This window comes from Chiloscyllium plagiosum, chromosome 36 (genome assembly GCF_004010195.1).
Source record: "Chiloscyllium plagiosum isolate BGI_BamShark_2017 chromosome 36, ASM401019v2, whole genome shotgun sequence".
Taxonomy (NCBI): domain Eukaryota; kingdom Metazoa; phylum Chordata; class Chondrichthyes; order Orectolobiformes; family Hemiscylliidae; genus Chiloscyllium; species Chiloscyllium plagiosum.
The window spans coordinates 38,141,104-38,166,839 of record NC_057745.1 but is presented as its reverse complement, the minus strand read 5'-3'; the positions used below and the strand labels follow the sequence as shown (position 1 = coordinate 38,166,839).

Sequence of the window (25,736 nt, the reverse complement as noted above, 5' to 3'; positions counted from 1 at the left end):
TGTTTTCTTCTTTAAAAAATCGCTAATGAGATGTGCGTGTTACTATCCAGCACGCTTTGCCAATCCTGCATTCCCAGAAGGTAATTAAGAGTCAACCCCATGTAGGCCAGACCAGGGGAAGACAGCAGATTTCCTTTCCTAAAGGATATTATGAACTCGATAGGTTTGTACAACAATCGACAGTAATTACATGTCCCAAATTTTCAATTAATTCAAGTTTCATCATCTGCCAGATGGGATTTGAACCAGGTTCCAGAGCTTTAGTCTGGAATTTGAGATTACTACTGCAGTGACATTTAACTACATCCAACCCCCCCTCCCCAGGTTATTCACCTGAGCAGGTAAACTTCTGTAAATATATTTAATTAGTTAATTTTGAAATTGAGTCCAACTCAACTGTATTCTGTTGATAACATTTCACAGAAAACACTGGAGCCAGGGTTGGAGGGTTTGGGCTATAGGGAGAGGCTGAATAAGCTGGGGCTGTTTTGCCTGGAGCATCGGAAGCTGAGGTGTGACCTTATAGAGGTTTTTAAAATCATAGATAGGGTGAAGAGTCAAAGTCTTTTCCCCAGGGTGGATGAGTCCAGAACTAGAGGGCATGGGTTTAAGGTGAGAGGGGAAAGATTTAAAAGGGACCTAAGAGGCAACTTTTTCTCAGAGGGTGGTACGTGTATGGAATGAGCTGCCAGAGGAAGTGGTGGAGGCTGGTACAATTACAACATTTAAAAGGCATTTGGATGGATATATGAATAGGAAGGGTTTTGAGGGATATGGGCCAAATGCTGGCAAATGGAACTAGATTGGGTTGGGATATTTGGGTAGCTTGGATGGGTTGGACCAAAGGATCTGTTTCCATGCTGTACATCCCTATGACTCTAAAATACACTTGGAATTAGTCATTTGGATTGTGTCAGTCTGAAATGGCACAAGGTCTTTTCAGGGGCAGTAACATTCCTGGGGCTCCAGTCTGTAAGACCATCAGACACAGGAGCGGAAGTAGGCCATTCAACTCATCAAGTCTCCTCTGCCATTCAATGAGCTCATGGCTGATCTGATAATCCTCAACTCCACATTTTTGCCTTTCCTCATAACCATTGACCCCCTTTCTGATTAAAACTCTTATTCACTCTTTAATATATCTAATGACCCAACCTCAGCAGCCCTCTATGCTAAAGAATTCCACAGATTTATTCCCTCTGAGAAAAGGAATTCCTGCTCATTTCTATCTTAAATGTGCAACCCCTTATTCTGAGATTATGCTGTCTGGTCTGAGACTTTCCATATCTATGTGTCAACTTCTCAAAGAATCTTCTGTGTTTCAATAAGATCACCTCTCACTCTTCTGGATTGCAATGAATACAGGCCCTAGCTATTCAATCTGTCCTCATAAACTAGTCCTTTCAGACCTCGCGTCAAGATTAGAGTGGTGCTGGAGAAGCACAGCAGGTCAGGCAGCATCCGAGAAGCAGGAAAAATCAATGTTTCGGGCAAAAGTCTTTCATCAGGAATGTTTATCGTACCTAGTAACAGTCGAGTGAATCTTGTCAGGATTGCATCCAAGGCCAGTATAGCTTTCTTTAGATAAGGGGCCCAAAACTGTTCACAGCTGTGAGGAATCATGTGATAGAATCCATACAGTGTGGAAACAGGCCATTTGGCCCATTGAGTACACACCAACCCTCCAAAGACCATCCCACCTACCTCTGCGATCCTGCATTTTCCATGGCTAATCCACATAGCCTGCACATCCCTGAACACTATTGATAATTTAGTATGGCAAATCCACCTAACTTGCACATCTTTGGACTGTGGGAGTAGATCCGAGCACCCAGAGGAAACCCATGCAGACACAAAGAATACAGAAACTCCATTGAAACAGTCACCCGAAGGTGGAATCAAACCCGGGTCCTTGGGACTGCAAGGAGGCAGTGCTAACCACTAAGCCACAGTGCCACTGGTCTGACTATTGTCTTGTGTAGGTTTAGCAAAACCGCTCTACCTTTATACTCTATTCCTATTGAAATAAAAACTAATATTCCATTTGCCTTCCCCATGGCCTGCTGAAATTGGATTCTAGTGTTTTTGTGATTCATGCACAATGGCTCCCATAATACCTGCTGTGTAGCTTTCTGCATTTGTTCTCTGTTTAAATAATATCCAGCTCCTCTACTCTGCCGAATATTTCCTGCCAAAGTACATAACCTCACATTTCCCCTCATTAGTGGGAAAGACCACGTAAGAGAAATAACAGCAAAAGGAAATAACTCAATAAATTTCCTTGAAATTAAATTGCACAGTGAGCTAGGAGCTGTTCGAGCATAGTTAGAGACTCAGTGGTATGCTTCCATTCAATATAGAAAGAGGATTATGTCCAAATATCCCACACTTTCAACATGCAATGGATACCCCAATCTTTGCTCCAATCATTCATTCATCTGTCAGAAAATCTGCATAAATATTCCTCGATACCAAATGACAGTTAAACAAATCTTCAAAATATTTACCCATCCTCACCCATCAGCTATTGCACACTGGACTACTACACTTCAATACCTAACTCTTCCCTGTTACAGGGAAATCCCTGCTTCCATGAGAACAAGTCCCTCTTTTGGTGCAGGGAAGCAGCTCAGTCTCAGCAGTACTGGAACATCATGTCTCTTAGAAATGCAGGGTAAAGCCCATAATTCAAGGTAAATTCAAAGTTTAAAAGAGCAGATGAGATGAACTAAGTATTAGGTGATGATAAGTTTGTGTTCTAGATTCTGAGTAGGACAGAAAACTCAAGGACCTGAGGAGTTTCACAGGTCCCAGTAGATAAGGAGTCAGAGCAGGAAGGTGGGGTAATTCTAGGGAGCACAGTTTTAATGAATTATTTCTGTGCTGTGAGTTTGAATCATTCTGGGTTTGCAGAAATAGTGAGATCCTCATCATAATCAAACATTTATTAATTTGTTTCTTAATGAATAAAATGGCATTGATCATGCCACTCCTTTTAATGGAGTCTGTTATTGGTTGACCCTTGAATAGGAATTATTCAACTTTCAACTTTCTGTTGAGTGATTGGCTGTTTGATTTGATCTAACAAAGTTCAAGTGCTAATGATTTTCACCAGTTGTAACCCTTTGGATGCCTCAAGAGTAACACTTTATCTTTTTATTCTGACAGCTTCTGACTGAGCTGGTGTGCTATGAGACCCTACGTCTACTGACCTGCAGCATCATTGTGCCTAAATGTACACAGGATGGTGGAGTGATGCCACCGTGCCAGTCCCTCTGCCAATCTGCTGAGAAACAGTGTCAACATTCACTCGAGTCTCTGGGCATAATGTGGCCTTTCAACTGTAACATTTTCCCGGACTCTGATGATCCAATTGAATGCGTGAGAGCATAGAGATAACCCACCATTCCCATCCAGACCTGTAACTACTGTTCATCTTACTCTGCAGGCACAAATCTTAATAAAACATTAATTACGTATTTCTTGTAAAAGTGAAGTTTTTGTATATGTTCAACAAGACCAAAAATATGATGATGGAATTAACACTTAAGGACAGATCATGATTGCCAAGTGGCCTAGCACCTGCAGATAAATTGATGCAATTTTAAAATGTCACAGCCACCACCCCCCTCCCACACCCCCCATCCAGAAACACACAAGAGAGTTCTTGGAAACCTGGTTCACAACAGACACAGAGATAGACGCAGTGTACAAACCGCTGCAGAGAAGACCCAGAAGTGATACTCACCTCAACAGACCGGACCATGTAAAAACCACACGGGGCAGAACAACAGCGCTCCACGGAGCCGCACTGATGATGTTACCCAGTATGGAAATGAAATGTCTGTATGATAACACAGCAGCTCAGCAAGCTAATCAATTACCTCCAACTCTTCAGGTCTGGCAGCATCTGTGCAGAGACAAACAGAATTAATGTTTCAAGTCCAGTACAATTCTCCTTTGGAACTCAATGTGACCAATGAAGGTCAACACAAGATGAAGGAGCAGCATCTCATTTTCCAATTAGGCACTTTAGAGCACTCTGGTCTCAACATTGAATTCAGCATCTTGAATTCAGACTATAAACCCTGCCATGTTTTTGCTTTTTGTCATAGCTGACCTTTATTCTATGACTAATACCTACTCTAAACCCCAGCTTTATTACCTTTCTATAATCATACATTTCCTTTGCCTTTTGTTCTATGACACTGTTGATTTCTAATATTCCTCAGTCTTCTCTCTGTCCCATTTTTCAACCAGAGGAGTTACTCTGAATGCTAAAATGGCTGACAAAATGCCTCACAGCTCTTGTGCATATATAAACAAGGCCTGTGACAGCTGCAAGGCCAGGAATCATCTACACGAGCAGTACTGAGATCACCACATACTGCACACAGTGATGTCAGTGCTGATTCTCACTCCCCATACTTATTTTATGTTAATGAGTTTTCAAAATTGATGACCAATTCCCGGTAATGTTTGGCCACTTCCTTTGTGCTCCTTCCCACATCTTCATGCTGATTCAGTCTGGGGCATGTCAGCATCGGTCCCTTTGGTACCATCTGTTTTTTGTTTACTTTTATGCTTCTTGTTAGTGATTAATTCAGTTGGTGGAAGATTCAGGACAGAAATGACGGCCACCTATGCTCCTCCCAGCTGCTGTTCCCAAACTCTGACTGAGCAGAGTGATCTGACACCAGAGCCAAGGACTGTGGGACCCTCAGATCCTGTCTAATGGGTTCTGAGTGTTCCCAAGTCCCAGGCTTGGCTGGTGATGTTGGGGCAAAGGCAGCCGCTGCTCTGCAATCTCCAGCAGCCAGTGAAATCCTTAATTTGTGATGTGGTTGGGACTGTGCTCTTGGTGAAAGCATCCATATGTTTATTGGTCAACACTTCCATTTGAATCACGTTTATTATTTCTCAGCTCTTGCCAATTTGATTTTCACTTTCCTGACCTTCTGATCAACCAGTCAGGTTTAAACTTTCACTTCTTGAAGTCATTATAAAAATTTCTGTTACTTCCAAAAGACAGCTTCCTCTTTGTTCATCTGCCCTCTTTGGGCCACCTATAGTGACACTGAACCATTCACTGAACTTTTTCAACATAACACCCGTCACATTTCCATCTCCTTTCAATTCTGAAGAAGACATGTATCACACGCAAAACTTAGACCTTGTCTCTTCACAGATGCTGCCAGACCTGCTAAATATTTTCAGCACCTTCTTTATATATTAAACTTCCTGTTTTGCATCACACTTAAAGAGTAATGACTTGGATGAAGTATTCAAAAGATCTGCATCTTCAGAAGAGGAGAAAAATTGCAGAAAATAGAAGGATAAATAGCCTGAATCACACTCAAAAGACTACACTGTAATAACTTGTTGCAACTTACCTGTATCCTATGTAAATTTAAAATAACTATTTTAACTTACATATGGAAATAAATATTCTGGTGGAGTGAGGACCTGTTTATCAGGTTTCTTGCTGTTATGTTCTTTCTTAGTACATCCTTTGGAGCTGCTTCATGTCCGATGAAATTTGGATGTGGTTTGAGTGAACAGTTAGCCTAATTTTTCATAGTATTGATTGAGGATTGAATATTAGACTCCCTAATCTTTGAGTAATGCCTTTAGTCATCGCATGGGAGTTAAGATATTAGTTTAATGTTATTTACTGGACCACAATGCAGCAAATCCTCCATGTTGGATTTGCTGCTTAAGATTATCAGCTACAGGATTGGCCTGAATTTGGGAACAGCACTGAACATGTTTTAATTTATATAACTTTTATTAGTCTCAGAATAAGTAATTCTTTGAAAAGAAAAATGCATTTATAGGGAATTGGTTTCCCCTTAATCTGTTCACAGTTTCAAATCTTTTACTCATTCTGTTGCTGTTCCCTGTGTCTTTTCCCATCCTGCTGTTCCTGGTTTTGCCTCTGAACACACCAACCATTTCCTCTTGGAGTCAGAGCCAGTGACTAAAAGTTTTCTCATTCCCTTTGAACTGAGCTGAGTGGTGTTGCCGCCTATCAGAGACTAAGAGTCTACAAAGAGTCACGCTGACAAAAGCCGTCAGTAACAGAGCTGTCACCAGTACCTCTTGGTGTAGAACTGGAAAATACTTGATCTTTACTGGTAAGTTTTTAATATTATTTTAAAGAAAACTGTGCCTTTATAGGAGCATGAAGGAATGGAACTTTAAACTCTTACTAACAATCTAAGCACTTCCTGTACACACTCCCATCTTTGGAGACAGAGACAGAGCTTCCACTGTTGATTATGGGTCAGGTTCAAAATACTGCGCTTTGGACAGATAGACACCAGCTTGCTGTCTAGAAAGTTCTAATTGTAACTTAAGAGAATTCCAATCCTGTAATTCTATTTTATTGCGCAGTATTCAGAGAATTGGAAATATGGAGTAAATTTTAAACGAGGGCTTTAATTTCATGCAACAAATAAGAGCATTTAAAAGCGGACTGGCTGCAGGCAGAATGTTTTAAAAACAAGTTTTGTTTCTAGAGTAAAGAAAAAGTTGACCAAAATGTGTGTATGTAATGGTTTGTCTTAATTGGGTATTGTACCCTCTGTACTGTGTTTGTAAAAAGATGAATGATTTTTATTGAATTCTTAAAATCTCCAATTCTGGCAGTTGAACATTTGCTTTTTAATCCTGAGGCCAGTTTGGGTTTATACTTTTACAGAAATGAGACAGTTTCAGTCACAAGACTTCAGAAACTCTACAGCAGAGTAAAGCGGGGAGCTCAGAGCTCTGCTTACACTTCTAATTAAAGGGGCATGGCTTTCATTTCATAAAGTTTGACAATCCCTTTAATATGCAATGCAAGAGAATAAAAAAGAGAATAGATTACATCACTTGTGTACAACATTGTCCTGACAAACTGCTCTTCCCACTCTGGGGATCTAACAAATACTTTCTCAATCAGTGATCCCTTCCCACTGATCAGGCATCGGAACTTATCCAGAATATACTGTACGGTGGAAAGGGATAGAGTATATAAACTGTCAAGGACCATCACTGCAGCTGCAATGAAGGGACCATAAAAGATCTGCAACCAAGCAGACAGCTTGTCATCCACATCTGGTTCACAGAGACAGACCGTGAGGCAACTGCAATCAGAGAGATCCCTGCAAGGCTGAACCAGAGGCTGTAAGCACCTCAAATTCACCCCAACCTGCAACAAATACAATTTCCTGGCTAATTTTCCTGTTTGGCGTCCTAACTCAGTGGGTGAGCTTGATTTGATTCTAAAGCTTTTTCTGATGTTGATCATTTTGAGCGGTGAAACAAGGTAATCAATGCTTTATGCACAACAGTATTTTTCTGCATTTTTGCTTTTCTCGAGACTTCCGACAACCCGCACTATCTTTGCCTTTGACAGCAGAAGAGGATAATCTTTCCAAACAGTGGTCAAAACAATCTAAAATCCAAATGAAGTGCGGACGCTGTAAATTAGAAACAAAAACAGAAATTGCTGAAAACGTTCAGCAGGTCTGGCAGCATCTGTGCAGAGAAATCAGAGTTAAATTTCAGCTCGAGTGACCCTTCCTCAGAACCCTGATCTCTGATTTCTCTCCTGCTGAACCTTTCCAACAATTTCTGCTTTGGTGTCAAAAACAATCTGTCCGTTCACCACAGAAGCGTTGAATACTTCCTCCGGGTGCTCTGATCTACTGGCACCAAGTGTGAGCATTTGGTTTATTCCTTGTTCAAATCCCATGACTTTCAATTTGGGCAGTGGAAAGGAGGATTATATTTGTACAGTCACCCTAACAGCCCTTTGTCCCTTTCAAAGGAAGCTGAGTAAGCCTAAATTAAATCAAACTATAGAAAGCCATTCCACCCATCATGCCTCTGCCAGTTCTTTGAGAGGGCTTTCTAATTAATCCCAGTCAATCTGCTCTTTTCCCAGTCTTGTAAATGTCTCCTTCAAGCATGTATTACAGATTAATTAAATTTCCTTTCAAAATTTACTTTTAAATCTGCTTTCATTGCCCTTTCAGGCAGAATTTTCCAGATCCCAACAATTTGACGTGTAAAAATATTTCTGCTGTACTCCCATGAGTCTTTTGGCAATCATCTCAAAGCCGTGTTCTTCGAGTACCGACCCTTTCTCATTCTGTTAAACCTCCTACAGTGCAGAATGCTTCTATTAACATTCCTTTTACCATTCTCTGTTCTAAGAAGGACATACCAACTTCTCAAATCTTTCCATGAAGCTGCAATCCTGCATTCTTGAAGACATTCTAATAGATCTTTTCAGCACTTATTCCAAACTCTTGACATCCTTCTGAAGGTGTGGCGCCTAGAATTATATATAATTCTTCAGGTGGGGCATAACCAGTCATTCCGTTTCTCTTTACAGGGTTGGAGTCTCTCCCTGAGCCTCAGGATGAGTTGTATTACCTTATCTGTGTTGCTCTTATTGCTGTCATGTGCCTTGGCCAACATTAAAGATAACAACCTTTCCGGATTTTGTGCTGGACATCCAGGAATTCCAGGAACTCCAGGACGTAATGGGTATCCAGGGCTGCCGGGGCGGGATGGGAGAAATGGGAGGGATGGAATGCCTGGATTACCAGGACAGAAGGGCGATGCAGGAATACAAGGTAAGGAGCCTGGCCACTAATCTCAGACCTCATTAATATGACCCAAATTGAAATCTGGAAATATTTTATATCAAAGAGCCAACAGTAGTCAGATATTAGCGAGTTTTGAGAAGTTGTATAGCTCAGGTTGAGGTTCTGGATGTAGGTTTGCTCACTGAGCCGGGAGGTTCATTTCCAGACGTTTCGTCACCCTACTAGGTAACATCTTCAGTGGGCCTCAGGGGAAGCAGTGTACATGATTCCTGCTTTCTATTTATATGTTTGGGTTTCTTTGGATTGGTGATGTCCTCAATGTGTTTGTTGATAGACTCCATCTACCACCCCCTGAGAAAAAGAACAGGAAATGACATCACCACAGGAAATGACATCACCAATCCAAAGAAACCCAAACATATAAAAAGAAAGCAGGAATCATGTACACTGCTTCCCCTGAGGCCCACTGAAGATGTTACCTAGTAGGGTGATGAAACATCTGGAAATGAACCTCCCAGCTCAGCGAGCAAACCTACATCCAGTAGTCAAATATCATTTCATGTTTAGTTGAGGACAGTACTAACTCAACTATGATGCTGCCACAGTTGGCTACAGGCCAACATTTAATGTCATCCAACAGGTAAGGCATTCTTGGCCCCCAAGGAATGTACCATAAGCTAATAGAAGTTTTATTTTGTTTATGTTACCTACATCTAGACTTTTTCACAATCAGGCACATCTCTTTCACATCTCTATCCAATTTCCTTTGCTCCAAGAACAGTATCATTATCCATCATTCTTAGAACCATTCTGGTAAATGTTCACTGTACCCTTTCAAAGACTCTCACATCCTTCCTTAGGTGTGGTGACCAGAACTGGAGGTAATTCTTAGTTGTGGTATCAGTGAAACTTTATAACATTCAGCATAACCTCCTGGCTACTGCATTTCTTCATCTCAGCCTAAATTATCCAGAAGCTTCTATCTGAGGCATTATCCCAGAGTTTGATGCTTTTTAAAAACATATCAATAATATAAACTATTAAAATTTGTTGGTTATTACTTGGTTGGAAAGATTAACAGTTACTGTGACTATCAAAACATTTTGTCAAAACACTTGGTTTCCCCCATTACTGCAGCGTCCCTTTAAGGAATATGCTTTGGGTTTTCAAGAACAGATTAATTGCTTATTACTCACTTCTGTTTTGAATTATTTTCAGCTGGAAGCTGGGAAGGGTGTCTGGGGTTTATGAGGAACGATCTGGGTAACTCAGTAATTTTGTTTTTATTTAAAGCAAGTTGGAATATGCCCTTGGGTATGATTTATTTTACTTTGATCAAAACTTCTCATTGTTTCTTATGAAATGGTGCCCTATACATTTTATTTGGACTGAGTCCCAAGATGAATTGTGTTTGCTTCTGTTGAGAGAGTCAGCCATAGTCTCTCAGCATTTCCTCCTTGCTTTTGTTGAAGGCACTGATTGTAGTTTGGCTAAAGGTCCTCAAGCATCAGCCACCTTTTCAGCAGCTCACTCCAAGAAGCATCACTGGGGCTTTGATTGTGGAGTTCAAATTTGATGGAATCATACAGCTGGTCAGTCTCTGAAAAGTAGAGTTTACATTTCAATAACAACTATATGCATTTACATAGCCCCTTTAAATTTTAACAAAATGTGACACTGAACCACAAAAAGACAGCTGACTAAAGGGTGGTCAAAGAAGTAAGTTTAATGAAGTATGTTACAGGACGGAAGAGGGAAAGACGGGTTCAGAGGATGAATTCCAAATGCACGGGCCTAAGCAGCTGAAGGCACAGTTACCAACATTGGATTGAAGGTTGTGAAGAGGCCAGAATTGAAGGAAAATAAATTTCTGATTGGGTTGCCACACTTGCAATTTTGACACATCTTTTCCAATGCCAAATGCTAACTGACATGCTGATTTTGAGTTTTTGTTTTTCTGCTGTTTGACTTTGAGCTGCTGCTTAATCCTGGCATCGAACCAACATCCATGATAATCCATTTTCCAGCAAGAGTTAGTTGACATTTATCAGGAGTAATAACACTGACTCATTCTTCCGGCCTTTAGCCAGAGAGCACTGAAGACAGCATCGTAACGCAGGGCTGACCGGGGAAGAACTTTATTCCTCCTGTCCCGAACGGTGCTATGCTACACAGGTGGTGCATTTACCGACTGACCCATTAAAAGATTAGAACTTTTAATTTGAAGTGCTGAGTGTGATGAGAAGTTTAGTCCTAGCTGAAAAGGTTTAGGCAAAAGCAAAAGAAACACTTCCTTCTGCTTTTCCTTCCTCTGCTTAATTCCCTGAAGTGCTCCATTGTAAGTCATACTCAAGTCAAGTTTGAGTCAGCTGGCCCACAGATAGAATTTTGCATACAGTATTGGGTGCCCTGTAATGGGGATGATGCCATTGTCACTGAGACAATGTTAACGATTAACAGCATAACACTAAAAATGGAAAGGATAGTTTATTAAGAATGACAAGTGATAGAGACTCTTTCAATTAGAGCAGTGCAAGTTAAAAGTAAACCTGTTTACATTGAACAGTGAATCAGAATCACAGAAGTTGGCCATTTGACCCATCATGCTTGGGCCACCTTCCCAAATGAGTATCATTACCCTGTGCCAATCTCCTGCTTCTTCCCAACCTTTGCACATTGTTCTTATCCAGATAATTATCTAATGCTCTCCTGAGTGCCTCACTTTAACATGCTTCCATCACAAATACATTGAAGGTATACACTTAAATGAAAGGAGAGTTTAGGAAAATGATCTTTTCCCTAGTTAGTTAAAGTATGGAATACCTGACCAGAAATGCTGGTGAAAGCAGAATCTATAATAACTATTGAAAGAGAAGTGAATAAATATTTTCAAACAAATATTTTCACAAGTGATTTGATTAGTAAATTTGCAGATGACACAAAGATTGATGGAGTTGCTGATCGTGCCGATGATTGTAAAAGGATAGAACAAGATAGAGATAGATTGGCGACTGGGCACAGAAATGGCAGATGGAGTTTAATCCAGACAAATATGAGGTGATGTATTTTGGAGGATCAAATTTAGATGTGAATTATACTGCAAATGGCAGAGTCCTTAGGAACATGAACATACAGAGGGATCTGGGCATGCAGGTCCATAGTTCCCTAAAAGAGGCAACACAGGCGGGGTAGGTGATTAACAAGGCATATGGCATGTTGTCTTCATCAGCGAGGGCATGGAATACAAGAGTTGGCAAACTATGTTGCAGCTATCAAGAACCCTTGTTAGACCACATTTAGTGTATTGTGTGCTGTTTCTGTTGCTACACTGCAAGAAGGACATGGAAGATTCGGAGAGAGTGCAGAGAAGGTTCACCACGATGTTGCCTGGTCCTGAGTCATTTGGCTATGAGGAAAGGTTAGAAAAACTGGGGTTGTTTTCACTGGAAAGATGGTGGTTGAGAGGAGACCTCATAGAGGTCTACAAAATTATGAGAGGCATAGATAGAGTGGGTAGTCAGAGTTGAAATTTCATTTACAAGGGGTTACAGGTTCAACATGAGAGGTGGAAAGCTTAAGGGAGATGTGTGAGGGAAATTTTTCATACAGAGAGTGGTAGGAGCCTGGAACACACTGCTGGGAGAGGTGGTGGAAGCATACACATTGGTGACTTTTAAGAGGCGTCTGGGTGGTTACATGAGTAAGAGGGAATAGAGGGATATGGACCGAATAAGGGCAGAAGGTTTGTTTTTTAGTTTAGTGAGAGTATGATGGTTGGCACAGGCTTGGAGGGCCGAAGGGCCTGATCCTGGGCTGTACTTCTCTTTTGTTGTGTTGGCTGAAAGGCACAATGAAATGGAGATTGCTTTCAGAAAGCTGGTAATGTCACTGATAGGCTGAATATTATCCGAATATGATGGAACATTTACTATTCTATCATCCACCCTATCTGGTACATGAGGGGATGTTTCCACTTGTAGGAAGTAAGGGATGGAACTCTAAGATCGTCAGTAATAAATCCAATACGGAAATGATACATTTTTACTCATTGGTCAGAAATATGAGATGAACAGCACGTGTTTTAGAAGGAGGCTAAATAATTATATGAGGGCAAAACAAATAGAAAGATACACTGAGAACATTAGATGCTGAAAGATTGGAAGAAGCTCCCACAAAGTATAAACACCAACATTACCTTAATGGCCTGTTTGAGGGCTTAAAATTCTTGGTAATGCTTTGTAATGAAGATACAATTCAACAGCTTACCATACAGTTCCAGGCGAAGAGCATCTTCAATCCTGTGTGAATGGGATTTTGATTCAGAGTAAGGCAGGACATTTTTACAACTGCTGTCTTGTGTGAGGAGAGAAACGGAGAATCCTAATTGCTGTCATCTAAATAATGGTTTTATTTTTCAGGTTTGCGTGGGCCAATTGGGGAGCAAGGAAATCCAGGGCTACCTGGACCAATAGGTGAGAAGGGAGTCAAAGGGGACAGTATAATTAATTACAATTCAGCATTCAGTGCAAAACGTTCCAAAACTCACACCCTGCCCCAGCTTGAGGAAGCGGTCCAGTTCGATGTGATTATATACAATGATCAAAGGCACTATGACCCGGAGACAGGAAAATTCACTTGTGAGATTCCAGGCCTCTACTATTTCGTGGTTCATTCCACCGTTTTCAAAACCAGCCTGCAATTTGACATCATGAAGAACAATGTTTCCATGTCGTCTTTCTTCCAGTACTATGACAATTGGCCAAAGCCTGTCTCACTGTCAGGTGGAGCTCTCATGCATTTGGACGCCAAGGACCAGGTGTGGGTGCAAGTGGCAGTGGGAGATTACAACGGGATTTATTCTAGTGTAAAGACAGACAGCACCTTCACTGGGTTTTTAGTCTATTCTGACTGGCAAAATGCTCAAATCCTGGTTTAATGTTGTTACTTTTGCTCATTGCTATATCATGTATGGATTGTACTTTGCATCAAACTGAACTTTAAACGTATGATATTGGTAGAAAGTCAATACTTCTTTGTGTACATTGCATCACCTGTACGGTTACATCCTGTCCCTGAACTGTAAACCAAATCCAATGTCTGTTTATAAACGAAGTCTATTTTGTCTTTGCCCATTTTCTTGTCTTCTGATGGGTTGACTATGATATTACATGGGCCAGTGCTCAACTGTGTTACAGTATGAAGATGAAAAAACTTTGAAGGTCTCTTACATCATGCCTCTGCTCCTTTCAGTTACCCGAGAACATTCTCAGAGAGACAGTTCTGGGCCAAGGTGCACACAGATCAGGGTCACAGCAGTCATGGGAATGAGGCAGGAAGATGTGTTTTTGGCCCTCCAGACTCAGACTCTGCTAAATTAATGGTCTGACCAGGTCAGGCAGTAAGGGGTTAAAAAAATCACACAACACCGTGTTATAGTCCAACAGGTTTATTTGGAAGCACTAGCTTTTGGAAGCACTGCTCCTTCATCAGGTGGTTGTGCTTTGGAGATGAAGGAGTGTCGCTCTGAAAGCTAGTGCTTCCAAATAAACCTGTTGGACTATAACCTGGTGGTGTTGTGTGATTTTTAACTTTGCACACCCTAGTTCAACACCGGCATCTCCAAATCAAGCAGTAAGGGCACCTTTTTCCTTTAGTGTTCTGTAGGCATTCAGTTTTCTGTCTGTTTTTCACCAGGAAGGTAAAGACAGGCAGTCCATTCAGTAGCTGCACCAGTGTTCCCATCCAAATAATCAGCATGGGCCATGCCATAATATAGGTGAGCACTGACGTTACAGTCCAAGCTACATAAATCGGCAGAGTTGGATGGTGTGAAACCTACACTTGATCATATAAACGTAGGATGAAAATCCACACCTGTAACGGTTGAAAATACAGACCAGATGAAAGTGTGGAAGGAAAGTTGATCAGCTCCAAAATTTAGGACAAAGCAGGTTGGAAAGTAGCATGACAAAACAACAGTGTAATCACAGTAATTCCTCCAATCAATGAGTGTACAAGGACAAACCAGTGAACCTGCAAATTCCCAAATCTGCAAACAAACGAAACCACACGCCTGCAGCTCCAGGCTCTCATGCACCCACAAACTTGCAAATCCTCAGTGCAGGAATTCTTCATAAATTTAACCTAGTTACGATAATTCCTGATTCCCATACTTGCTTGATTATGAATGGCTCTTTTTCACGGCATTTTATTCCCTCACTTTGAAATCTGCTTTTGTTACTTCCCCCTTCCCTAAACCACTTTCAATCACTCACTGTCTGCTAACTACTGTTCCATCTCCAATCTCCTTTCCCTTATTTCTAATCGAATTTCTTGAATGTGTATTGTTGTCTCCCAAATTCATGGCCACTTTTCCACAGCTCCATATTTAAAGTAGTTTAATCAGGATTCCAACCTGTCACGGCATTGAAATGAAAGTCTCAAACAGCATCCTCTATGTTTATGATGCTCTATGATTTCCTTATTCACTTCAATCTCTGTTCAACATAATTGACACCGTAATTGTCCTTAATTTTCCAATTCACAGGGACTGCCCTACCTGATTCTATCCTTACCCATTTGATTTGTTGTTAAAACGTCTCCAGCAATGGTTTTGCTTCCCCCTCAGGCTCTGGAGATCTGAAATACCTTTCTTGATTCCACTTGTTTCTAATCTAGCCTCTTGTTGACATTACCTGAGGAAATGGGGTCAAGTTCCCCACACTAAAAACACCCAGGTTCACCTCACTTGAATCTACAATTCCTTCCCATTGTCAGGCAGCTTGTTCGATATACAGGCCTGGATGAGCCACAATTTCCTAATTAAACATAAGAAAGATCAAAATCATGATCTTCAGTCTCCACTACAAACTCCTTTCTCCAGCTACTTCTTTCATTTCAATTTAACCTCTGAAACAGACTGTTTGCTACGGTAGGTTCTCACCTGAGCTGAGTTTCTGACCTCATGGTTCCTACTTCCACCTTTGTAACACATCTCAATTCTGCCACCTGCTGCTCAAACCATGATTTATCCCTTTGTCAGACTAGGAATGAAAATGTGTCATCCTCGCTTGGTCTACACAAGACTCATAGAAATACTGAAAATAAGAGTCGGCCAAGCAATCCCTTAAGTGTCCTTCACCATTCATAAGACCATCAGAGTCAATATGATCATGGCTGATCACTGAGCTGAATATCATAATCCCACTCTTCCTCCATCTCCCTTGATTGTTTTTAACCACAAGAGCTGTATATCTAGCTCCTTCTTGAAAATACACAACGTTTTGGCCTCAGTCACCTTCTGTGGCAGTGTATTCCACAGGCTCTCCACTCTCTGGGTGAAGACATTTTACCTCATCTCAGTTCTAATAGGTTTACCCCTTTATTTTAGGCTATGACCCCTGGTTCTGCACTCCCAAGCAAAATTCTTCCTGCATCTAAACTGTCCAATCCTGTAGAACTTTGTAGATTTCTATGAGATCTCCCTCATTCTTCCGAACCCCAGTGAATACATTCATAACCATTTCAATCTCTCCTAATACATCGGTCCTGCCCTCCCAGGAATCAATTTGGTAAACGTCACTGCACTGTTTCTGCAGCAAGAACATCCTTCCTCAGATAAGGGGATCAAAACTGCACACACTACTCCAGGTGTGGCCTCACCAGTGGCCTGTAATAAGCACAAAGCATTCTTGTTCCTGGACTCAAATCCTCTGCGTGCTTACTTTGAGCAACTAATGAACGAGAACACCTAGGTTTCCTTGAACATCCCTCTCAATTTATTGCCATTCAAATTATAATGCCCCTTCCTATTTTTGCTACCAAAGTGGAAAACATCACACGTATTCACAATATGTTGCATGTGCCATGCGTTTACCCAGTCACTTAGCCTGTCCATATCGCACTGCAACATCTCTGCATCCTCCTCAGGGCTCACCCTTCCACCTGGTTGTTTTTCATCCACAAGTTTTGAGATATTACTTTTAGTTCCCTTGCCTAAATCATTAACACATATTATAAATAGCTGGGCTCTCGCATGGATCCTTGTGGTACTTCACTATTCACTGCCTGCCATTCAAATAAAAGACCTGTTTGCTGTCTGCGAACCAATTCTCTGAACATCTCAATGCACTACACCAAGGCCGTGCACTTTCATTTCACACATTCACCTCTGGGACTTTATCAAAATGTTTCTGAAAGTCCAAATAAATCACATTCAAGGAGCACGGATATGTTAAATAGACAAAGTCTTTTCCCTGAGGTCGGGGAGTCCAGAACTAGAAGGCATAGGTTTAGAGTGAGAGGGGAAAGATATAAAAGGGACCTAAGGGGCAACCTTTTCACACAGAGGGTGGTACGTGTATGGAATGAGCTGCCAGAGGAAGTGGTAGAGGCTGGTACAATTGCAATATTTAAATGGCATCAGGATGGGTATATGAATAGGAAGGGTTTGGAGGGATGTGGGCCAGGTGCTGGCAAGTGGGACTAGATTGGGTTGGGATACCTGGTCAGAATGGATGAGTTGGATCAAAGGTCTGTTTCCATGCTGTACACCTCTATGATTCTATGACTCTAGAACTTTACTCATTACATTGTTAAAGAATTCCAGAAGATTTGTCAAACATAATTTTGCTTTCATACATCTATGCTGACTGTATCTGATTCTATCACTGTCTCCAAGTGCCCTGGTATAAAATCATTAATAATGGACTCCTGCATCTTCCCCACTACTGACGTCAGACTCACTGGTCTATAATTCCCTGGTTTCCCTTCACCTTCCTTTTTAAAATAGTGGCACTACATTAGCTACCGAACAAATTGTAGGAACTATTCTGAAGAACTTTGGAAGATGACTACCACTGTATCTATTGTTGCTAGTGACTCCACAGCCACAACATTGTAAGTTACAATATGGTTTACACTTTAAAGTGTTCTAGCATATCATTCAGTTCAAGGTTAATAAATGACATGCATATTACATGAAAGAATAAGTCTAAACATCTCCAAGCTAAACTACTCGAAAAGCTACACCCAAAGTATCTTTCCACCAAAATTTTCTCAAAATAATTGAGAATAACAAAATAAATCTGGAAAAATGCCTTACTTAAATCTACTTGGTCCAATCCTAAAGTAAGGGTTAGATCATATGTAGTCTGAAAGGAAGAAGTACATAGTCAAATGATATCAGGGTAAGATGAGACAAAATGAGTACTTGGAGAATTTGATTCAAAAGTGGGAATTTGGTGCATGGGTACGGGAAAGAAATGCTTTAAGTAAGATTTATTGGAAGAAATTAGGTTTGCCTAATGAAGTGTTTAGTACAGCTGATTCTAGGGACTATGTCTTAAAACCAGGATCATTGAAAAATATAATGGGTGGCACGGTGGCTCAGTGGTTAGCACTGCTACCTCACAGCACCAGGGTCCCAGGTTCAATTCCAGCCTTGGGCGACTGTTGTCCCAGGTTCAATTCCAGCCTTGGGTGACTGTCTGTGTGGAGTTTGCACATTCTCCCCATATCTGTGTGGGTTTGCTCCGGTTTCCTCCCACAGTCTAAAGATGTGCAGGTCAGGTGAATTGGCCTTGCTAAATTGCCCATAGTGTTAGGTGCATTATTCAGAGGGAAATGGGCCTGGTTGGGTTACTCTTCGGAGGGTTGGTGTGGACTGGTTGGGCCAAACTCTGTGGATACCACATTCAGAGAGGCTTCACGCTGAAGGACATGGACATATAGGAAGAAAGGGAAATAAGTAAGCATCAGGCAGTTGAAGGAAGCTAGGCAGGTTATGCAGGAGTCCCCTGATGTCCCATTCACAAATCAGTTTTTCATGTGGATACTAATAAAAGCAATGGGTTCCTTGGAGGAGTAGAGCAGGAACGGTAACCATGGATGATCCAGCTGTGCAGAAAGGAAAGATGATGGATGGGACAGAAGTCGTGACAGAGACCCATTTGATGGGGAAATGGAAAGGCGTTTCTTGGGCTGTAGATGTGACACCAGGGTGGGACATTGCCTTCCTATTGCCATTGTCAAGATGTTATGGAGGAACTGGAGGACATTCTTCTGTGGGTGGGGTGAACGGCAGCAGCATGTGGTCAATTTTGGTGCCAATGATGTAGGTGAAGGAGAATGTGCTTCTGCAGTCAGAATTTAGGAAGCTTTGTCGAAAATTAGCATGCAGGGCCTTAAAAAGTATTAATGTCCAGATTAATGCCAGCGCTACATGCAAGTTAATACAAAAATAGGAAGTTAAGATGTATGAATATATGGCTAGTGAGATGGTGTAGGAGGAAGGGCTTAAGATTTCTGGGACACTGGGATTAGTTTTGGGGAAGTGGTCCCTGTGCAAACCAGATGGATTGCACTTGAATAGAGCTGGGACTAAGTTCTTTGCAGGTGCTTTGCCATTACTGTTGTGAGATCTTTAAATAAATTTGGCAGGGGTGCAAGAGCTAGGATAGTTTATTAGAATAATACCAGTGGGTGAAAAACACCATGGGGGTGCTGACAGAAAGCACTACAATTGCGAATAATAAGTTAACAGGTGGAGTTAAAGAAAGGAAGAAGGAAACGGAGTCTAAACTTGGTTTACACTGCATTAGCATGAATGTATGAAGGGCTCCTGTCTGAAACGTCGATTCTCCTGCTCCTCGGATGCTGCCTGACCTGCTGTGCTTTTCCAGCATCACTCTGATATTGACTCTGAATGTCAATAGAATTTGAGTCACAGGTACAGATTGCCATGTAGAATTAAGGAACAAAAAGGAGGCAATTACATAGCTCAATTTAATCTTGGAAAGGAGGTGGAGGAACAAATCAGCAATGAGATTAGACAGGCGCAAAAATCATAAGATTGTTACAATTGGGAACTTTATCACTTTCCTAGACTATATGTGAGTAATTGGTGTAAAGAGAAGTGAGGGATAAACACTCTAGATTGTGTTCAGGAGAATTTTCTGTAATAATTGGGATCCAGTTCAGTCAGAAAGAAGGCAACTGCTAAACCTGGTTCTTTGTTCGGGACAAAAAAACTGCAGGTGCTGGAATCTAAGGTAGACAGGCAGGAGGCTGGAAGAACACAGCAAGTCAGGCAGCATCAGAAGGTGGAGACGTCAATGGTTCAGGTGTAATCCTTCTTCAAAACTGGGGGTGGATGTAAGGGGAACTGCAGGTAAAGGGGATGGTGGTGGTGGTGGTGGGGTTGCGGGGAAGTGAGGGTGGGGAAATGGAGTGTGAGGTAGGGATAGGTGAACGCAGGTAGAGAGTATGATCTGGTTGGTTGATGGGAGGAATGAGTCTGGTTGGTAACTAGAAGGAAGGGTCAATCACAGCAATGGAAGGATGGGCGAGGGGCTGAACAGGGAGTTGGGGGATTGAAATTGGAGAACTCAATGTTGAGTCCTCCAGGTTGTAGGCTGCCCAGGCAGAAGATGAGGTGTTCTTCGTCCAACTTGCAGTTTGATTTACTGTGGCAATGGAGGAGGCCTAGGATGGTCATCTCAGAAAGGGAATGGGAAGGGGAATTAAAATGGATGGGGCTGGGAGGTCCAGTTGGCCCCTGTGGGACTTTCCAGGTGAGATAGAGGTTCACCTGCCTCTCCTTCAAACTAGTTTACTGTATCCGGTGTTCCTGATGTGGTCTACTCTACACTAGGGAGACCAAACATAAACTAAGGGCACATTTTGCCGAGCATCTCGGCCGGGTCCACGTTTGAAAGGTCTTTGAAAGGCACATAAACAGTAAAACAATGGTAAAAGGAGTATATGGCCAATTATGAACCAAAAAGGGGATTTACAAACGGAGATGGGGGGCATGGTTGAGAATTTTAACAAATACTTTGCATTTAGATTAGATTACAGTGTGGAAACAGGCCCTTCGACCCAACAAGTCCACACCGACCCGCCGAAGCGAAAAACAGTAAAACAATGGTAAAAGGAGTATATGGCCAATTATGAACCAAAAAGGGGATTTACAAACAGAGATGGGGGGCATGGTTGAGAATTTTAACAAATACTTTGCATTTGTCTTTACTAAGGAAGAGGATACTGCTCAGACCATGTAACTGAGGAAGAAATTGATAAAGACATCATTGTCTTATCAGACCATAGGGCTGACCCTCATTAGAGAGAGAGAGAGAGAGAGATGACTGGTGGTGGTTTAACCTGAGTGTCACCATACCTCAGGCAAGGGGAGAAGGTGAGAAGGAGAGTTCTTTGTGGTAACTTTTCAAAATGTTTAATGCAATTAAACAGATTTGTCATGGTTTAGTAAAAGGGGATCATGTTTGACAAACTTGCTAGTGTTCTTTGAAAATATAAGAAGTATCATTGATAAAGAGGAACTGGTAGATATAGTATATTTCAATTTATAAAATGGCTTTCAATAAGACTATTGCACAAGATAGGAGCTCATGGTTTTGGAGATGAATGGATGGATTGAAGATGAGTTAATTTACAGAAGACAGAATCGGGGCATTACTGGGATATTTTCAGGTTCAATCGAAGGAACTTGTGGAGTGGCATATGGATCAGTCCGAGGGCCTCAGTTATTTACAATCAATAATAATGACTTGGTAGAGGGGCCAGAGTGTTGTGCTGCTGTTACCAAAATAATTGGGAGGTTCTTTTGTGGTGAGAACATAAGGAATCTGCAAAGGGATTTAGATAGGATTGAGCAAGTTGGCAAAAGCAGGAAAGTCATGCAGTTTGGTAAGAAGAATAAAAAAAGGCAGACTTTTTTTAAATAAGAGTCTACAAAATATTGCAGTTAAGAAGAATTTTGGGTGTTTTTGTGCATGAAACACAAAATTATCAGGCAATAAGTAATTATGGAGGTAAATAGGATGTCGATCTTTGTCACTATGGTTGGAGTTCAAAAAATAGGGAAGTCTTGTTATAACTGTACAGTGTTTTGGTATTTAAGAAAGCATTGGAAGTAATTAAAAACAGATTCACTTGGCTGATTTTTTTGAGTAACGAGATTAACTTATCAAGTACAGCTAAACAGTCAAGGCCTTTGCTAATCACAGTTTAGACAAATGAAGGATTATCTTTTACCAAAACATATAAGATCCTGATGGCACAAAAAAATCCAACCAACTGCAGATGCTGGAAATCAGAAACAAAATCGGAAATATCTGGAAAAACAGTGGAGAAATAATGTATCGGTTTGAGTGACCCTTCCTCGGAACCCATCCTGATTGGGTTGGGCAGGCTACACGGTGAGGATGTTTCCATAAGGGGAGGAATTTCCAACTCAAGCGCCTAGTTACAGAGTGAGGAGATTCTCCCTTAAAACTGAAATGTGAAGGAATTCCTTCCCTCAGAAGGTACTAAATGTCTGGAGTTCGTAATCTCTAAGAGTTGTGAAGGTCAGATCACTGAGAGTACTTAAAGAGTGCTTGAAAAATCAAGGAGCTGAGAGCTATGAGGAACTGGCACAAAAGAGGAATTGAGGCCTGGAGCAGATTAGCCACAGTCCTTTCGAAAGGTAAGGCAAGGTTGAGTTGCTGATTGGCCTTATCCTGCTCTTCCTGCTTGTGTTTCTATGTTTCTCTTCTCCAAGTCCCAACTTCTCCCACCTACCCTCACAACTGAAGTCTCACATCTGTGGAACCACTCTCTTAAACCTTTGCAGCACTCTCTCCACTGCATTCACATCCTTCCTGCAGTGTGGCATATAGAACTCCAACTGAGTTCCAACCAATGTCCTATATAAGTGTTTCTGGAAGGGAATTAGTCCTTGGCCTTGAGATTATTGGCCTTTCTTTCTCCAGTTCCTTTTCCTACCTCTTCCTGCCTAAAAGTGTTCCCAGAGAATTGTGTCCTTTCTCACAGGAGTTTCCTCCAAATTAGTTTCTTCTGAATGAAGGTCTCCATTGATACCTATGTCGTATTTCTTGAGGGAAGTTTTCAGCAAGTCTTTGAAATGTTTCTATGGTCCTCCTCTCATTGTACTTTCCTTGAGTTGAGCAAAGAAGCTTTGCTTTGACAATCAGAATTCAGACATCGCGAGCACATTGCAGGCTCCGTGGAGTTGCTTCCGGGTAACCATAGGCTCGATGTTGGTGCTATTGCCTCCTTCAGGGACCTTGATGTCAATGTGCCTACCCTCCCAGTTGATATGGAGAATCTATCTCAAACAACATTGATGATACGACTCAAGGATTTTGAGATGGCAACTTTATGTAGCCCAATTTTCAAAGCCAATAGAATTGGAAGGCTGACTGCCTTATACATAGGATTTTTGGTATCAACACAGACGTCAAAGACTCTCATCCTTAGATGTCCAAAGGTGGCGCTCACAGATTGGATGCAGTGTTGAATTGTTGCATCAATGTATCATACAAGAGAGGTAGCTTCCCAGGCAGGCGAAATGTACCATGTCTGGTAGAATTTCTGCTTTGATCTTAATGGAGAGATTGGATGGTTTGGTAAAGGATATGCGTTTTCTTGAGGTTGAGACTGAGACCAATTCTTTGGTATGCTTCTTTGAAGGAATTAAGCGAGGCTTGAAGATTCTGTTCCAAGAGAGCAGAAATGACATTGTCAACTACAGACTAAAGTTCCACAAGCAAGGTCAGTGTAATTTCCTTCTTGGATTTCAACCAGCTGAGGTTAAAACGTTGTCTACAAGATTGCCTTGCCACACAACTGGGAAGCTTGTTCTCACAAGGTGAGGAATGGTGGTGATGAAGATGGAGACAAGGGTGGGACTGATTCAGTCAGTTAGGATCATTGTCAACATCATGTCATGAAGGAGATGGAGCATGTTGATGAATTTGACAAGGTCTTCCCTTGCACTTCCTGATTTGACTAAGTGAAAAGCTTTGGTGAGATCACTAATAGAGTGATTAGTGTTGTTTCTGACATTTCTCACAATGACAGGCAAACATATGATACTTCCAGGATGCATTACAAATTAATGAAAGTAACCATAGAGAGGCTTTGTGTTGGCATAGTGACAATGTTAATTGAATTCCTGTGAGACACATTGGCAGGGAACGTAATTGAAGAGAATAGAGAAAATTAGCAGCAAATTTGTAGCAAGAGAGTTGGGAGTTGATCTATCAATAGCAATGGATTTGTTCAATTTATTGGCCTCTTCCCATTTCTAAAACCTTTTCATTTAGGAGAACTCTGTCAAAACATGGAAAGGTCTGTGATCAATTTGGCTGTGACATCTCGTGTAGACATTCTGATAACCCCATGGAGTATATAGTGCTTGCTGATCGGAAAGAATGTGGACTACTTCAAGAAAATGTTTTGAAATGTGCTCCATCCAGTATTTGTACTGTAATCTGAACTTTTACCTCTGATGTTCTCAGCAAAAGAGGTTTTCTAATCAGATTCCCACTGAATTATCCCAAACACTGAAGGAATTTGATTCTCAGAATCTTAAACGTGAGTATCAAACACTCAGGCAATCCCTTGTCAACACAGCTAGGCAGTGGGAATCCTCACTGAGTATCGGTGTCAGGTGGTGAAGCTTCTCATGACTGTCAAATCTCTTTATGTTCACATATGAAAGCATTTTAAGAAAACATTTAATAAAGGATCAGATAATCCAGTTAAATTCTGGAGGACAGAGAGGCTAGAGTGAGGAAAGGTTGCCTCCAATAATAAAAAAGGGGATGAGGAGTCACTGGGGGATGAGAAAACAAAGAGGGAGGCAAAAAAATGGAGGAGATTACAGAATTACGACAAGGTTCTGTAGAGAGTTACAAAACAGGTCAATGATTATTAATTGAGGATAATTACCCAGCGTAGGTCAGTACTGATTAGGGTGGTGCTGGAAAAACACAGCAGGTCAGGCAGCATCTGAGGAACAAGAAAATCAACGTTTCGGGCAAAAGCTCTTCATCAGGAATGAGGGCACTCTAACCATGACTCGAATCTCCAGCATCTGCAGTACCCACTTCCGCCTCGTAAGTCAGTACTGGTGGGGTTGCAGTTGAGTCAGGCACGTGCAGGATGCAACATGTGCAGCAGAGTTTTCAGGAAGGTGGGATTAATGGAAGTTAAAGGATTGAAGCCCAACAAGCAGATCCTTTTAATAATACCATCTGGAGGTGAGAGTGACTGTAAGCAATGTGAGGATTGAGGGAGAAGCAGACAAAAACTGGTCACAGAAAGAACTATAATTTCAGTCTTCTGGATGTTGAAATGAGGAAAGTCTTGATACATTCAGCTCTTGGACAGGGGTCAATGAGTTGAATTCATGGATTAAAGCTCCATGTGGGAGACATGAATTTCGGCTCCTGTTAGTTATGCCCAACCAGCTAATGCTGCTAAAACTGAATGCTAATCTGCAATAAACTGTAAGGCAAGGTGAATCCCTCTTCTTGTAAAGGCTTTATAGCTGTGTCTCCTTTCTCACAGTTAATTAGGATACAGCAAGACCCAGCATAGAAAAGGGGATTGAGCTTCGTGTGGTATAGTAGTAGTGTCCCTTTTTCTGAGCCAGGAGGCCCATTGTCACATCCCAGAGGAAAAACGGTAAAAAGACAGAATTAAAGGTTTGTAAAAGAATTATTTTATGAATGTAGCATTCATAACTGGATGAATGAATTGAGCACTCAAATAGAAATAAGTGTGAATATTATGAAGATGTTCACAGCGATATGATTGTGAAGTGGTCTTGGCTGGAACCTAAATATTCAGGGGAATCCGACATTTTGGAAGGTTGGGAAGAAAATATACTAAGTCATAGAGTCATAGAGATGTACAGCATGGAAACAGACCCTTCGGTCCAACCCGTCCATGCCGACTAGATATCCCAACCCAATCTAGTCCCACCTGCCAGCACCCATCTCATATCCCTCCAAACCCTTCCTATTCATATACCCATCCAAATGCCTCTTAAATGTTGCAATTGTACCAACCTCCACCACATCCTCTGGCAGCTCATTCCATACACGTACCACCCTCCGCGTGAAAATGTTGCCTCTTAAGTCTCTTTTATATCTTTCCCCTCTCACACTAAACCTATGCCCCCTAGTTCTGGACTCCCCGACCCCAGGGAAAAGACTTTGCCTATTTATCCTATCTATGCCCCTCATAATTTTGTAAGCCTCTGTAAGGTCACCCCTCAGCCTCCGACACTCCAGGGAAAACAGCCCCAGCCTGTTCAGC

At 41.5% G+C, this 25,736-nt stretch overlaps 2 protein-coding genes across 8 annotated transcripts in view; both read left to right on the top strand.

Moving 5' to 3' along the window:
• Window positions 1-3,860, top strand: part of LOC122540867 (membrane frizzled-related protein-like) — a 79,758-nt gene extending 75,898 nt beyond the window's left edge. For all 6 annotated transcript variants that reach the window (XM_043677083.1, XM_043677080.1, XM_043677078.1 and 3 more), the window contains one exon: window positions 3,169-3,860. In XM_043677083.1, the coding sequence (XP_043533018.1) occupies window positions 3,169-3,393 (225 nt within the window). In that variant the 3' untranslated portion in view covers window positions 3,394-3,860. The remainder of the gene's footprint in view (window positions 1-3,168) is intronic.
• Window positions 3,861-5,780: 1,920 nt separating this feature from the next.
• On the top strand, window positions 5,781-13,735 carry c1qtnf5 (C1q and TNF related 5). Of its 2 annotated transcripts, none has more exons than XM_043677736.1 (3): window positions 5,781-6,137; window positions 8,387-8,630; window positions 13,022-13,735. In XM_043677736.1, exons 2-3 carry the CDS (start codon window positions 8,414-8,416, stop codon window positions 13,537-13,539), a joined length of 735 nt encoding a protein of 244 aa, XP_043533671.1. In that variant the 5' UTR covers window positions 5,781-6,137; window positions 8,387-8,413; the 3' UTR covers window positions 13,540-13,735. The 2 variants fall into 2 exon arrangements, with proteins under 2 accessions (XP_043533671.1, XP_043533672.1); XM_043677737.1 differs by lacking the exon at window positions 5,781-6,137 and adding an exon at window positions 6,880-7,251.
• Window positions 13,736-25,736: the final 12,001 nt, after the last annotated feature.